Raw genomic sequence first — 17,405 nt, 5'->3', positions numbered from 1 at the left:
ACAAGCTAGCCACAATTTCCTTGAACAAGTTTTGGAGCTCATTTATTTATCATCAGAGTTTGCAGGCAGAGACAAAATGGATAGTAAGGAACACGCTTGAGAGAGAGGGACGGATATGAATGTAATATTTGGAGAACAGTGAGGTCATCGGTAGAGTTGTGTTGGAAAGTTGCCAGAGGAAGATCACGAGGGCATATAAACAAATCCATATTCTGAAGCCATGTCAGGTGGGGGCGGACCGAAAGCGATGTGAACTTAAAATTAAAAAAAAAAGAAAGAGCGGAGAGAGAAGGGAAGGGAAGATTTTTGAATGAATGAGGCGATAGGTCAGACCGTGCATCTGTAGACAATTTCTCTTATAATTTTAAAATGGAAGCTGATACATATCGGGACTTGAAACAGACCTTGGCAGCTTGGTCTCAACCAGATACTCTGTCTGTCTGTCGCTCTCTCTCGCGCGCGCATTGCCCCACTTACAAAACTGTGGCCGGAAACCAACTTAGGTAATTCAGTAACCTGTGACTAAGTGCTGCAATATTTGTTTATAGCTTTTCAAGTGGTCATGAGAACGCCTGTCCTTACACATGTCAAGCTGATTATGCCATCTTTTTTCCAATAACTAATCTAATTTAATTGATGATATGAAATGTAAAACATTTTCTAAAGAGCAACTGAACTGAATCCATGTCACTGCCATTTTATGGAAAATAGATAGAAGCGAGGATTAGATGGAACAATGTGTCACCTATTCTTGTTTATCCATAGGTATAATGAGAGAAAATAACTGAAACATGTAAGAGGAACATAGCAAAACATGCACGTCACTAAAAAGAACTGCCCCAGCCCTTTATTTCTTGAGCTTCCACTTCAGAATTAAGAAGAAGAAGAAGAAATGTCGTTGCTGCAGCTTTAACCTGCTAAGCCAGCTCGTAATTCGATGCTCTCTGTTTTTTCTTCTATTAGAAAATAATGGGATTCACAGTACAGGTGCGTGACTGGTACACTATCAAAATATTATAACCAATATCATACAATTTATCTATGAAAATCAAAGTAAGCAAGCTAGCTATATGTGATTGAGAAAAAACAAAAAACAAAAGTAAAGTGATTACAAAAGCAAAACCCCTTAATAAACATCAACATATAGCAACACCCAGGTACTCCTTCTCACCCTACTGCATATGCTCAGCATGTATTAATTAATTCCATCGTATTATTCTTAAAACATCTTTCCCTTTTACAAAACTCTTTAAACTTAGTAGCTTACAATTTACTTTATTTCCTATATATATAAATATAGGACCACCACCGTCAACCCACTCTCCATCCGCCTGCAGATGTAGGTGCTTGTGTATGTGCACCCAAAAGGCCACAGATCACGGGTTTGTCTTGAAACTCCCTTTTTTTTTTTTTTTGCACAGGCCTAGACGGACAGACACTTATTCTCACATTAGCGTGTAGCACACCGAGAAGCTAGCTAAAAACGAAGCAAACAAAACCCACAATTCAGACATACCCATCATCACTCTCTCCCTTCTTCTCCTTCCTTTCTTCTTCTTTTATCTTCTGTTACATTTTAACCGCTTCCTCCTCATAAACGGCCTTCTTACCCTCCCCCTCCTCTCCCCGGCCACATAATGGCTCTCCTGCTAGAGAATCGCGACGGCGTCCTTCTTTCAGTGGATTCCCACAAAGCCATGCCCGCCCCCTTCCTGACCAAAACCTACCAACTAGTAGATGATCCTTCCACCGACCACATTGTCTCTTGGGGTCAGGATGACTCCACCTTTGTGGTATGGCGGCCGCCTGAGTTCGCGCGCGATCTCCTCCCTAATTACTTCAAGCATAATAACTTCTCCAGCTTCGTCCGGCAACTCAACACCTACGTTAGTATCTAGTTTTGATTTGACACCATCACCACCACCACCACCACCATCATTACCTTTCCTTTGATTCATGATAGAAGAAGATTTTATCAAATCATCATTATCATCATCACCCCGAGTGTCCAACATTCATAACTCCGATGCGTTCTCACATTCATATATCATCACCATTGTCGATATATGCTGTATTGTGTTTTCTGCTGATGCTTGTGATATTGGTCTTCTTATTTGGGTTGTGCTTTTTTGATGCGTATAGGGCTTCAGAAAGATCGTTCCTGACAGGTGGGAGTTCGCGAACGAGTTCTTCAAGAAGGGAGAGCAGCACCTTCTGTGCGAGATCCACCGCAGGAAGACGTCGCAGCCACCTCCGCCACCTCCTCCCATTCCTCTCCACCGCCACCACAGCTCCCTCTTCCCATTCCTTCCCCGTTCAGCGTCCGTACCCTCCGCCGATCCCGACGACTTGCAGCCTCCGCTGTGGTACGTCGAACCCCCGCTTTCTGCCACCAACGCCTCGCCCCCTCCGCCCGTGGTGCTCGGCAATGCGGCCGCTGCAGTGTCGGCGCTGTCGGAGGACAACGAACGGCTCAGGCGGAGCAACTCCCTCCTCCTCTCGGAGCTCGCACACATGAAAAAGCTGTACAACGACATCATCTACTTCGTGCAGAACCATGTGCAGCCGGTGAGTCCGAGCGGTGCCACGGCCGTCTCCGGCATGCTTCCCCCGCCCAAGGTAGGATTTCCGACCTTGGGTTTCCGTCGTCCGTCGAACACGTGCAGCACGTCTGGGAGTAGCTCGATAACGATGGGGGAGGAGCAGAACAGCAGGACGAGACTCTTCGGCGTGCCACTCCATTCCAAGAAGAGAGCCCACCCTGAGTCGAACGATGATGATGAAGAGTACGAAACCAGCTATTCTTCCAATAGATCGAAGGAAGACTTAAGCTTAGGATTGAATTTAACGATCCGGTCAATGCATGCTGAGGCTGTTTAAGGCTAACATTAAGGTTGTGAAACTATTAATTTCCGACCTTTTTCTAATGGCTCTACCTTTTCTTCTTCTTCTCTTCTTTTTCTTCTTCTACAACGCTTTCTTCTTTTTCTTCTTCTACAACGCTTTCTTCTTCTTCTTCTTCTTCTTCGTGATGTGAGTAAAGTACTCAAAAGAAGAAAAAGACAAGGAACGAATAGAAAACCCACTTGCCATTTGGAACCGATAAGATGTCCCCTTGCGTATCAATTTTCTGTATATAAACTATATATGGGTTTTGCTTGAGACCATGCGGCTTGGGGTTTGTAAGTCACTTGAGATTCTCAGAATCGTATCCAGTCGATTGATACAATTCACTATGAATGCTTTTTTACATTAATTTCTTCTTCCTTGTTGAGGACGAGAAAAGTGAAAATTTTAAGAGAGAGGAGGAAGAAGGAATATATAAAAACATTAATGGCAACTAACCAATAGATGTCCAGAGGATTTGACACTGATAACTAGGCATTTAATGATGAAAGAGAAGTAGCTTTGATGGGATCCTTGTCTTTTCATTTTCCTTTTGATTAATGCAAGTTTCCTAGTAGAGGAGAATGAAAACCCTCCAGGTTGATGGGAATCTAGGGTTCACGAGATGAGACTACCACGCATGGATTCGAACTCCTGTCCATCCTGTTGTTGCATTTAATGTACCCCACTCACATCCTTCTGTATACTTTACGTTATTATATGAAGTAAAACCATGCACATTCTCTCCCTCTCCATCTATCTGCTCAAACCCATGCAAGAACAGATAAGAAAGGCAATTTGTCCGGCCGTCCGTGAACGAGTTGTATAGTTCAAAACTGCAGAAGGTTAGCAGGCAAGGAAAAGTTATAACGTCGGTTCTTACGTGCTGCCATTGCTTTCCGCCACCACCTACAGAAGGGTGCCTCCAATTTCCTGTCCACTTCCATCCTCCTCCTCCCTTAAAGAACTGTTACTGTCGCTTTAGACATTTAATTTCCTTTGGCCATCTCTCTCTCTCTCTCTCCCTCTTCAGCTAGCGCCATTTCGAAAACCGACAACTGTATCTCAAAGGACCAACTGGTTGGTATCTTCAGAAAGTTACATTTTTATGTGGGTACGAATTTGGTGGTATCCGTAGGGCCGCAAATTCTAAGCCGTTACATGATTCGATATTTAGCTCCGAGCGTTTGAGGGTGTCCATGAACAGCAAATACACAGGCCAGAAAAGGCCTGGAGAGTGGACAGATATAGACGCTCAAACCATGCATGTAGCTAGCTAGCTACATCTAATTACACTAGTGCAGAATTTTTTAGTTAATTAGATGAAATCGTGAAGGATGCCAGAGCACTTTGTGAAGTTCTCTAGAAAAAACAGAACGGTGCTCTGGAGAATGCACCCTCTTGTTACACGTGGCGTTTAATTAGCAGACTTATAATTATTTAAAGGCAAATAACACTCGGCGATACATATGCGTGATTTTATTCAATGAATATATTTTGATTTTTGTTTCGAAAAACGTTATTCACGAGTTGATCGATCGGTACAAAATCAACTCCTGAAAAGGGCTATTTTCATTCAAAACAAAGGACTCCTAGGAGTGAGCTTTTCTAAAGCGGGTGTGACGACAGTAATGGCTGAAACTGGTTCAGAAGGAATCTAGATCCCTTCTTCCTGAGCCTCACCTTTTTCTTCTTTGATGTTCTTTATTTGATAACGAAACAAAAAAAAAAGGAGCCAGCTTCTTAGCACGGTCAACCAGGCGACCACACACTTGCAATGCTCGGAGGAAGGGACCTGTTTCCTTCCTTTGAGATATTGCAGCTTCTTTCTTGAGTTTCACTCCTCCTTTAGCTTTTCTTTTTTCCTTTCTTTCTGGCCTTTCAAAAAGTAACAAAAACAAAAGTCCTAGAGTGAACCTCAAAAAACCCCCACTTTAGCGTTGGATACTCTTCTAGTTTTCCCCTTTATCAATCAAAGAAACCCTTGACTCTTGCTTCGCCCTTTTCTGCCAACCTGACCCGCCCTCTTTGCTGCTTTAGCTTTAGTCCTGTTCACACAAGAATCTTTGCATTTCAACGTCGAGGTGGCCAAGTCTCTTTCATAGCATGAACTGACTTAGCCAGAATTTGAAAATAAGCAAACCAATGGGTGAATGTTAGTACGTGCCTTGTGGTGGATATTACAGCTGACTTAACCGATACAGCCTCCAATAAGCTAATAATTAGAAGGGGATGTTCTGGGCTTCTTTACACTCATGTATATTGGCTACTGGGGCACGTTAAAGAAAACATAACCCAAGCGACTGTCCTAAAACGTGCAACGTGATTTTTATCAGTTCGATCAATCGCAAGACGCTTATCGTCCGCAAACTAAAAAATCACAATTTTTTTCTAAAATGCCAGAATAACATGAAAAATAACAAAAACCATCAAATTTTACAAAAAAAAAATGGAAAACAACTGGGAATATTAATGGTTCTTATGTAGCACTAGCATAAACATGCAACAGCAGTTTTAACAAAAAAATATAACAATCAAAGTGTAACTATTGAATCAACTCAAACTAGAAAACTCCAATACACAGACCTATCAGTAAAAGTTCCATTGGTATATGTTTCTAAAACTCAAATTTTTAATAAAAAGCTTATAGAAGTAACCAAAATAAGTGGAGACAAATATCATAATGGGATGTACATATTTACTCACTACAAGAGATCAACAGACCAATGATGTTATTCTACCTGCAACATGTATAGTTGAGGCAAAACACGGATTATATGCGAGACCAAATAGGGAGCTCTGATGGTAAAAACATGCCAACGATAGTACAACCCGATACTGCGATGATAATCGTTTGTGTCATAGCTTCTAAAGTCCGCTCTACAACGGATTGATTTGGCGGTAAGATCATTAAATCCGTATGTGCCATGCTTTTTGGATGCATTCCCAGTTTCATATAACTGATCAACAGTGGAGATATGTGTTGCGACTTTGATCCCATTTATCTACTTCTCCTTCCCACAAACTTCAAACGCCACTTTACCCATTGCAGCCGGCTTTTCATTTTTCATTTGAAACCATTATAACATAATGTCAGTATATTTCTCTTCCGATAACCAATGTCTCTTCATTTCTCTATCTCGAGGAAAATGCATTTCGAAGAGTTGTTTAGCTTGCCCTAACTCTTTCATATTAAAATACTTACTCAAAACATCAATTTCTTAATCAAGTTCATATCTTTGCCAATAATGAGCATATCATAAATATATAAACAGAAAATGATAAAATTACCTTCAGAATGATTCTTGGTGTAAAACAATGGTTTGCCAATGATCTATAACAGACGTACCCCACCATGCATGAGTCAAAATTTATATACCATTATCTTGATGCCTGTTTCAACCATATAAACTCTTCTTCAATTTAGAAATCATATGTCATTAACCATTCATGGTTGTTCCATGTAGATCTTTTCACTAATCCGATACTCCGATAACAATTGTTGGTGTCATAGCATCTAAAGTCAGCTCTATAATGGATTGATTTGGCATTAAGATCATTAAATCTGTATTTGCCATGTCTTTTGGGTGCATTTGCAGTTTCAAATAACTGATCAACAGTGGAGCTATCTGTCGTGACTTTAATCCCATTTATCTGCTTCCCTTCCCACAAACCTCAAACACCTATTTACCTATTGCAACCTTTTTTTATTTTTCATTTGAAACCCTCATAATATATTTCCATATATTTCTCTTGAGATAACCAAACTCTCTTCATTTATCTATCTCGAGAAAAATGCATTTCCAAGAGTTGCTTAGCTGGCCCTAAGTCTTTCATATTAAAATACTTACTCAAATCAACCTTCAATTTCTTAATCAAGTTCATATCTTTGCCAATAAAAGCATATCATAAATATATAAATAGAAAATGATAAAATTATCTTCAGAATGCTTCTTGGTGTGCAAACAATGGTCTCCCAATGATCTATGGTAGCCATACTCCACCATGCATGAGTCAAACTGTATAAACCATTATCTTGGTGCATGTTTCAACCCATGTAAACTCTTCCTCAATTTACAAATCATGTCATTCACCAATCATGGTTGTTCCATGTAGATCTTTTCATTAACCCTATAATCAAATGATAAAAATTGGTGTCATATCTTCTAAAGTCCGTTGTACAACGGATTGATTTGGCATCAAGATCATTAAATCTGTATGTGCGATGTTTTTTGGTGCATTCATAGTTTCATATAACTGATGAACAATGGTGCAATCATTCGTAGTTTCATATAACTGATCAACAATGGAACAATCTTTTGTGACTTTGATCCCCTTTATCCACTTCCCCCTTCCCACAAACCTCAAACCCCCTTTACCCATTGCAACTGGCTTTTCATTTTTCATTTGAAACCATTATAACATATTTTCAGTATATTTCTCTTGTGATAATCAAAGTCAATTCATTTCTCTATCTCGAGAAAAAAGCATTTCGAAGAGTTTCTTAGCAGGCCCTAAGTCTTTCATATTAAAATACTTACTCAAATCAAGCTTCAATTTCTTAATCAAGTTCATATCTTTGCCAATAATAAACATATCATAAATATATAAAACAAAAAATGATAAAATTATCTTCAGAGTGCTTCTTCGTTACAAACAATGGTTTGCCAATGACCTATGGTAGCCATACTCCACCATGCACGAATCAATCTTTATATACCATTATCTTGGTGCCTATTTCAACCCATATAAACTCTTTTTCAATTTACAAATCATATGGCATTCACCATTCTTGGTTGTTCCATGTAGATCTTTTCATTTAAGTCACTATGAAAAAAATCATCTTCACATCTAGTTTGTCAACTTGTAGGTTCAAATTTACAACATGACCTAGCACAATCCGAACTGATGACAACTTCACCATTGGTGAGAAAAACTCACAAATTCAATTTATTACTTTTGCTTAAACATATTCACAACCAATCTTGCTTTGTAACACTTGCAACAAGGTGACCTTGCTTTTTTCAGGGTAAGAAGGGGGTTAGAAATGTGTAGTGGTCAAATATGATCATTTTCTTGTTAAAATTAATTCATGTCTACCTACTTTAATCCATGTGGAGACGAAAAAAACATACTCAGCTACAAAGTTCATTTTGTATACTACAAGAGGTTCCAATTTTCTCTTAATGGGAGTTCTGTGTATGGGTTTATATGGTTCAAATGAACCAACATTAAATTTTGAAATATTAGCTAATCAATCGTATTGCCAATTTTCGCAATACCTCAACGTATGCACTTACTTAGATTTTAAGAGTGTTTTGTCTTTAGACATTTCCACCAAGTCACAAGTATGTTTTTTATGAAATGAATTGATTTCTTCTTGCATTGCCATCATCTACTCATTTTTGCAAACATCTTAAACTTCTTTAAACACTTTCTGGTTCACCACTAGCAATGAGCATAATATACTCAGAGTCATGGTGCATTCTAGATGGCTTGCAAACTCTTTAACTTCTTCTAATGTCTTTACAACCAATTCATCATAAGATGCATGCTTCCCATCAACTTAATCGTCATCAAACTTCATCATCACCATGATCATCTCCTTCATTAGCATTTTTAGTAGTATCATTTTTACGAGAATCTTAATCAAATTCAACATTCTCGCATTGATGATGTAGAATGATAGTATAACTTTATCCTTGATCTTCATAAGTAATAAGCTCCACCCTTACAATCCTCTCTCTCTAATTGTTTTACCTTCTTGAAAGACCACATCTCAGCTTCTATAAGTCTTTCCAGTGTCAGTATCCCATGGTCTATAGTTGAACTCTTCATCCACATAACCCAAAAGATTATATGGCAATGCTTTTGTCATCTATCGATCTCAATGTAAGACATATATATTAAAACATTGCAATCAAATATATTCAAATGCTTGTAAGTAAGTTTTTTGCCTTTCCAAATTTCTAGAGAAAATTTTCCTTCCAATAGGTCCGTAGGTGACAAATTCATCAACATGTAGTTTTCATGGCTTCACCTCAAAATGTCTTAAGCAATCTTGACATAGATAACATTCACTATATTCTCTCCACTATGATCTAGTTCACATGCTCTACAACACCATTTGCTTGTGGACTCTTGAAGGTGTCTTATCAGGTCCAATTCTTCTTTGGCACAATAGCTTTCAAAAACATTTGATGTGAATTTACAATTATTGTCCATTCTTAGGCATGTTAACTACAAGTCGGTTCTCCTTTTAAGTAATGCATGAAACTTCATAAAAATATCAAGAGATCCCTCTCTTTTGTAGAATAAGCCCAATTTTTTTAATGTATCATTAATGAATGTAATAAAATATGATTCACCTCCAACACTAATTGCCATAAGAGCACATACATCAAAATTACTCTCTGTGAAAGTCTTTCACATGGTTTACAATTATTTTCTACAAAGAAAGCTCTATGTCATTTAGTAACCAAATAATTTTCATGTGAATGTAAATGTATACCTTTCATGCTTGATATGAACTTCTTTGACAAGATTTTCATTATTTTTTCACTCATGTGCCCAAGCCACTTGTGCCACAAATAAAAAAGAGAGCAACCTATAAATGCATTAAGCTCTCCCTTGAGTGAAGAGCCTTTCATGTGATACAAAGTGTCACTTTTGTTACCTCTTGTAACTAGCACCCTTGGTCGAACTCAATGTGGTCTTTTCAAATATATTAATATATTCTTAATTACCTAACTTTCACGTGGAGATGAGATTCATGTGTAGATCCAAAACACTATGTACATATTTCAGTATTAGTTTTAATTTCAAGCTAGTTTCAACACACATATCACTAATACCTACAATATTTGAGGTACCTTGATTTTTCATGTAAACAACACCAGAATTTCTAGACTTGTAAGAAATAAAACTCCATGGGCTAGTTTGAATGGATGGAACTAAATACCTGGGTAGAAATTTTTGGGTATTTGTTACCAGGTTCTTGGAATGTTGAAGTTTTGTTCCACATTCCATATACCCCATTTTCTTTGACAGTGTGGAACCATCAATTAGTTCCATGTTTGTTTATGAATAGAACTAAAGTACAACCTAAATATAAACAAGTGTATTTGTAAGATGGTTCATAACATCACCTACCTAGTTAAAGATTTGATCAACTAAACAACAAATGCAATCATAAAATCTGCAAATTTATGGTTTTGCACAACCACGTAAATTCTTATAACAATGTAAAAGTAGATTTGCATAACCAAAATTCGTCAATAGATTTTATTCAAAATTCTAAAAAGTTCTGACCAATTATGCTAGTAGTATGCTAATACATCTGTCATAAAGTAAAAAGGAACACTCCATAGTTTGTCAAGTAAATAACCAACATACAAAAACTACATATGAGAAGAAGATAGACACAATTTGACACAATGTCAGTCCCAACTTTTCTTTTCATAGTTTCTATATTACTACAATTAATTCTCATTTCATGCTTCTTTGTCAACTATTCATGTACATGTAACTCAGTCGCTTCTATATTGGTAAATGACCTGAAAAACTACACCATTGTACCAATAGATGAGTGGCTAACAATGGTCCCAACCATCAAATATGCTTTGTTCCCCCGTTCAAATATAACATAGTACTTGAGGATCTTCATATTTGATTCCTTGTTGTTGAAAAACAATGTAAACAGCACTTAATAGTATGTACTCATGCAGATATGAAACACTGACTTATTAGTTTGAAAGTCCATAAACATTTGAGTAGCTATTGCTAAACACAATAAATTGTTGGTTCGCCTTTGAGATTTTTATGTTGCAACTTCAAATTCATTCACAAATATTGCATTATTGCTTGTCTTATATGAAGTTGCATCATTGTCAAGAAATTGTGCATCTCTATTCTCATCTATGAAAAAATTACACAATATATAAGTAACCACACAATCATCATCTGCTTATGAAGTGAATATGATATTTGTGATTTTCAGTATAGGAAATCTTCCTTTCAACATTCCAAATACTTTTTCTACTATTGTCTAGAGTTAATAATGTTGATAGTTATATAATTCCTCTACAATACTGACTAGACATGTGCCAGGTGTTTCATATTCAGACACATGGTAACGATGACCTTTATATGGTGTCAAGAGACTACATATGTTTGGATTACCCCCATCAACAAGATAAATATTTACATATATCACATAATGATTGATCATTTCACAGTGTATATTTCATAATGTGATTATTTTGTTTAATGATACCAGTATGATTGCCTTACCTTGTGGTATAATGAAAGGATTTGTTTCATGATCAAGTGCACCATGCAAAACTCTTGAATCAGATGAACTCCCTTTCCATCCCACTAACACATAGTGGAATCGCATGTCAAACCTCACTATGGCCATTACATTATGTGACAGCTCCTTTCTATTGTGGTACCTTTCATGTTGTGTTGATGGCACCCAAGCATGCACATGAGTGCCATCACTAACTCTAAGCAGTCTTATGTTCATATACTATAAACAGTCTTACTTTCATATACTATAGTTAGATGCATATACAATCAGAAATAAGGTGAAGTTATAAACAATAAAATTGACATGAATTACCGTAATGTATAGATCACAATGTTTGTCATGGTGAATTTTACTTGGGATGCCATTGTCTAGCTATCAAATGTGTCGTCAGCCTAATCAACAAATCATACTCAAAACAAGATTGAAATCAGAAAGCACTCGCAAAGCAAAATCTTGAACAAAGCACTTGCAACTTTCAATGCCATTAGCTTCCTTCAGAAAGCACTCCTTTCAATCTTCTCTTGAAGTTATGAAGCTTATTAAGCAAAGCCTTCTTGTCTGATCTTTTGTGAGCTCATATCATCAGACTGAAAGAAGGGAACTCATCAAAGTTTGATGGTCATTGAATTGTCTTTCTCTTCAATGAAACACTAATGACATACAATTTGTTGTATGGTCAACACTAATGGCATCTAATTGCAATTTGAGTTAGTGGCTCCTCTGTAGGTTTGAGCAAAGAAGTCGGAAGCTCGAAAGCAAGAAGTATAGGTTGACCATCATCTTGAGAGGAAGCGGGAGCATTACTCGTATTAAGAGCAAAAGAGGGGCCTCACTCATCTCGAGAGCTCTTTTAATAGCTAACACCGAGGTTTTGACACTCTTACCTGCGCTCTCAATGGGAAATGGCGTTGGAATGGATGAAGGGGTCAAAGAGATTCCAGCAACTGCTGAAAAACACGATAAGGTTGAGAGAGTTCTTTTTCTGTCTCGGGGCAGGGCAAAAACGAACATAGGATTGATCTTCCTTATGCATTCTATCTCATCGTATGACATTCTGTTTTGCGATATTTGAGAATCACCATCAATATCTCGGTGTAGATCCGGGATAATCCTTTGTTCCATAGTTGTGGGGGGCTACTCTTCTTTGTGTTCGATCGAGCCGCTCTCCCTCATTCCACTCGTCCAGCCCTCTTCACGAACTTGTAACCTTCTGTTCCTACGAGAATAAAGAAGTACCCGAAAAGACTTCCGCGTCCATGAGTCTTGTTTATTCGCTGCTCCTCGAGTCAAAGTGTCCCGCTTCCAAGGTCAGGACTGTTTTGAAAGGTCAAGACTCATTTGTATGTCATCAGTACTCACCATACCAAAAAGGTTAGGACTAATTGCAATTCAATTACAACAAATTGTATGCCATTAGTGTTTCATTGAAGAGAAAGACAATTCCAATGACCATCAAACTTTGATGAGTTCCCTTCTTTCAGTCTAATGATATGAGCTCACATATTTGTTGTTTGTCCATAATGTTGAAATGTATTTTGACATGCATGATTACACTTGTTATATCCAGCTATTAAGAGAAAGATGGCCACTGTTCCTCAATGTTGATGCCACAAGCATCTTGCAATAGATTCACACATCTCAATGTGTCACATAATTTCACATATCTATTTTGATCCATTCATGGTAGATCCAAGCAATTCCTAGGATGACCATTGATCAAGTTTTGGACGAACATAGAACCAACATTCCTGTATGGATGAACAATTTGTCTTTGTTTCTTTATTAAAGACCGAAATTCCAATATGTTATTAGTGAGACGAGTTGAGACAATATTCCTCAATTTCCTGTTTGGATGCCATGAATGCAAGACTATATATAAAGTATGAATGATAAGCATAGAAGATAGTCACACAACTAAAGTATGATTTTGTTCATAAGTAGTAGTCAACATACAATGAGCACACATTAGCATACAAGATAATAAAGCAACTAAAGTAGGATTCTATTCATAAGAATAAGTCAACATTAATTGGGGAAAAATATGAACATTAAAGGATAATTACCTAAAGTGTTTCAATTTTACAAAGCAACCAAAAAACTCTTGCTTGAGAATCAAGGTTGAGGATGATAGCTGGTCATTTCTTGTCAGCCAACACATTGTAAGCAAGTTTTAACAATCGGTAATCTATCTCGTCTACTTCATGCATCTCACGAAGTATAGGTACACAATCATTAAATTGTCTGCTTCTAAAAGCATCATATAGGCCCTTGACATTATCTTTCATCACCTTTAACATCTGGTGAACATCTTTATTAATATTTTTTTTTCATTTATTCCCCATTTGAAGAGGAAGAGTTGGTGATGATGGGAGACTTTCATCATGTAACATCTGTGTGAATGATTGGTTACTCTCAGTAAACTCCCATGGCTGAGAGTTAGTCATTACTTATTCACCAATATACCATTATCAAATAAGTTGGATGTTGTGTGCTTGTTATTGCTAGTGACACTCAAATCTTCATATATGTCAGCCAAATGTTTATAAGATTTCCATTGTTTGGCATTTTTTAATTTTTGCCTAGATAGATATTTTTGCAACAACATTCACAATCATGTGATGTAGCAAAATAAGACTTACACAAATACTTGTAACAACAATCATGTATGACTTACTACTATGTAATTTGCCCACACTTGATCATCTACTTCAAGGCATTTTGAAGTGGGATCCCACCTAAAGCTACTTGTGCTTAAAATTTTCCTGCAAACCATCAAGTCAAATTTCACAAGTTTTAACTTATTTCTTATTTTTTCTTTCATGAATGCAATCACAAACTTGTCAATCATTTTCTTTTTAAGTATCGTGTAGGCCTTTGTTATGCCAAGCATCATCCCTGATGTTCTTGCCAATTCTACTAGGTGTTGCATTAAAAAGTCTACTGGTTGATCGGTCAATTGCATGAATTCTCCTTTTGATGAGCCCTACTCGTCTATATTAAACAACTTTTCATAAAAAAACAAAATCATATATCAAAACAACTATCATCCATAACAACCATCATCATGCTATCTAATAGGTACATAGTTTTCATGAAATAGTAAATGACACTATGATAACAACATTGAATCCATATAACACTAACCAACATCACAATATAAAATGAAATGCATGATACAAATGAAAAGAATGCAGTAAAAGTAAACTTGAAGCAAATGCACATTTGAATCAATCGGCACAATATAAAATCAAACATATGATATACCACTACAATATACAATCTGAAGCAGCACAACATAAAATTAATGGCAAATAATACATGAAGGAGATGGTCGCTGCCGACAAACTAGCAACACTCGGTCGAGAGAGAGTAGCGGAAGGGGAACATTGCCATGGTCAATCAAAGAATCAAACAGTCATTTATGATTGCGAGAAGTAGGGCAAGGTCGTACAGTTGGGCGACAACATGGCAATGGAAGGAGAAGATGTCGATGGTGCACCATCACCATCCATAGCTGCCAGTCTTTGTTCGTCTCTTTGGGTCAAGCTGCGAGTGAGCAGTGAAGGGTTTAAGATTTTGAAGGCTATTGGGCCACGCAGAAGTTGATGAGAGAGGGGAAGGTCGAGCAGAAGGGGAAGAGGCAACATGAAGGTGAAAGGGAGAAGCGTAAGGGGAAGAGACAGGGTGAAGGGAGAAGGAAAATGAAGGTGAATGGGAAGGGGAAGGGGAAGGCAGGTGACAGGAGAATGGAAAGGGGAAGGGGAATGAAAAGGTGATGCATCAGGAAGGGGATGGGTGATGGGCAAAGGGGAAAGGGTAAGGGTCTTGTCAGGGGAAGGGAAGGGGGAAAAGGGGGAAGCAGAACAAAAATGGGAGGGCAAACAAGAAGGGGAAGGTGGTGTAGGTGAAGGGGATGGGGAAGGGGAAGGGAAACAAGAAGGGGAGGGAGAACAAGAAGGGAAAGGTGTTGTGGGTGAAGGCAAAGGGGAAGGCATTACATGTTTGATGGGAGAAGGGAAAGTTGTGGACGAACAAGAGAACTCCAAAATGCTGGAGGTGAAAGCATGCTGATCCTTCCAATGGCAAAAAAAAAAAAACATCAGGTATAAAGTTCCACATGTTTTGGAGGAACTTTACTCTCGGTATTAAAGTTCCACATCCATCGAAAAAGACATGCAAAAAAGTTCCATGTTTGTTAGGAAATGGAACTTTTCAACAAATTTAAACTTTAGTTCCACTTTCATGGTACAATTCCACCAATTCAAGCGAGGCTTATATATGGTGTAGTATGAAAAGAAGCACCTGAGTCAACAACCTAATCAGTGTTAGCATTTCTCACTTGAGGATGATTATTTCTCTCTTTCAGTATAATAAATGATGTTGACTTGCCGAATATATTGAAGCTTCTTCTTCATAATAGTAAGAAATTACTCTGTTTGTAGATTTTGATCTAGACTTGTAATTATTTATTCCTTGTCTTCACGAGAACTTATTTCACAATCTTCATTTGACAAGATTTATTGGCTCGAAAATGTTTCTTCTAACTTCTTCACTAATCAAACCATTAATGACATGACTCATGGTTTACAAACCAATGGGAGCCAAATTACATAAGAAAACCTAAAATTTTCATAACTTTTTGGTAAAGAATGAAGCAACAAAATGGCTTATAACTCATCATTTGATGTCATCTTCATTTATGTCAATTGGTTCACTTTTGCATCCAATTCACATGCTCTACCACCGAAGAACCTTCCTTAAATTGTATATTCACTAGTTGACAAATTTGGAAAAGTTTATTGACCAGCATCTTTTCATACAAATCATGAAATTTATTTCATAAAGATTTTGTCATAGTCTCGATTGATATATAATGTATTATCACATTAACTATCATGTAATAGTCAAAATAGCTTGCTTATGCACGTCTTTGATGCAGAGGAGGTCCTCTATCTTATCCTTTCATACTTGCTCATTTCTTTCATTGAGACTTTCCATCCTTTGTCATGTGCTTTTTGTATTAATTTGCAAGAATAACAAGCATAATCATTACCAAAACATTCTGATACCACTTATTGACGAAGAACCAAAAGGTGCTAAGATTTCCCTTTATGTCAATCTATTAAGAAATTCAATAAATACTTGATATGCGCATATAATAAACCCCTCAAAAAAGCAAATCTCAAGTATCCATAACCTCAGTCAGTTAAAATACGTGAAGGAAACAAACTATAAATGAGATCAATCAAAAGAAAGAACACATTAATTTACATGAAAATTTTCCTCTTAAACAAGAGGAAACAAACTACTAGAACACCTTAAGAAATCTACTATGTGAAATCGGGTATAATAGATCTTTTCAAGCCTTCAAGCATGTAGAGAAACAACCCAAAAACAAAAGCTCATGCACTTAGGAAAAAACAAAGAAGTATAAAGACTTAAATTTTAAGCACAAAATATGGGCAAGTATAGACCTCTCAAACAAACCCCAAATTTGACTCTCTTTTAGTAAGGTCTTAGTTATCATGTCTGACACATTGCTCTTCATATGAATTTTTTGAATTATTCAAACTTCTACTCTATAACATTTATTACTCAATGATATCTCAAGTCAATATGACTGCAATTGGAATGATAGCTCAATTTTTGTATAAATGCACAACAATCTTACTATCACAATTAACCATGTACTCTTTTTGCATTGAATCTAAATCTTTGATGATGTTCTTCATCTATAGCATTTTCTTAAATGCTTCAATTGTAGTAAAAGACTCGGCTATGTTAGTAGAGAGCACAACACATTTTTGCAATTTAGATTGTCATGAAACTGCTCTCCCTACAAAAGTAAAACACATAGCTTAATCTAGACTTTCTTGAATTTCCAGCACCATCTAAATCTGCATATGTGAATCCCTTTCTCCTTGGTTTACTGTTTTCAAAACATATAACTATCATAGGAGTACCTCTGAGATATCTTAAAATCCATGTGACTGCAACTCAATGTTTCTTACCTAGATTAACAAGAATTCTACTATCAACTCTAACACTAAGTTCTATGTTAGGTCATCTACATGCCATTGTATATATCAAACTTCCTATTGCAAAATAAGGTTTTCATCATCTCATTCTTCTCATTCCCATTTGAAGGCATTGCTTTAAGCTTAATTTGAAATGAGCATCAATAGGCATTGGAACTGGCTTTACATTT

At 37.0% G+C, this 17,405-nt stretch overlaps 1 protein-coding gene across 2 annotated transcripts; it reads left to right on the top strand.

Annotated features, from left to right (window-relative positions):
* Positions 1–1,458: 1,458 nt before the first annotated feature.
* Positions 1,459–2,927, top strand: LOC116262813 (heat stress transcription factor B-4b). Of its 2 annotated transcripts, none has more exons than XM_031642319.2 (2): positions 1,459–1,793; positions 2,143–2,927. In XM_031642319.2, the coding sequence occupies exons 1-2, from the start codon at positions 1,638–1,640 to the stop codon at positions 2,878–2,880; spliced, it is 894 nt and encodes a 297-aa protein (XP_031498179.1). In that variant the 5' UTR covers positions 1,459–1,637; the 3' UTR covers positions 2,881–2,927. The 2 variants fall into 2 exon arrangements, with proteins under 2 accessions (XP_031498179.1, XP_031498178.1); XM_031642318.2 differs by having other exon boundaries at positions 1,467–1,886.
* The last annotated feature ends 14,478 nt before the right edge of the window (positions 2,928–17,405 follow it).

Source organism: Nymphaea colorata, chromosome 10, assembly GCF_008831285.2.
Source record: "Nymphaea colorata isolate Beijing-Zhang1983 chromosome 10, ASM883128v2, whole genome shotgun sequence".
NCBI lineage: Eukaryota > Viridiplantae > Streptophyta > Magnoliopsida > Nymphaeales > Nymphaeaceae > Nymphaea > Nymphaea colorata.
This window is presented reverse-complemented; position numbering and strand designations above follow the sequence as displayed.

Bases quoted from the DNA above. Each gene is read 5' to 3' on its own strand.
- LOC116262813 (XM_031642318.2), top strand. From the start codon at position 1,638: ATGGCTCTCCTGCTAGAGAATCGCGACGGCGTCCTTCTTTCAGTGGAT. The intron at 1,887-2,142 runs GTTAGTATCTAG...TGATGCGTATAG, and splicing joins TCCGGCAACTCAACACCTAC to GGCTTCAGAAAGATCGTTCC.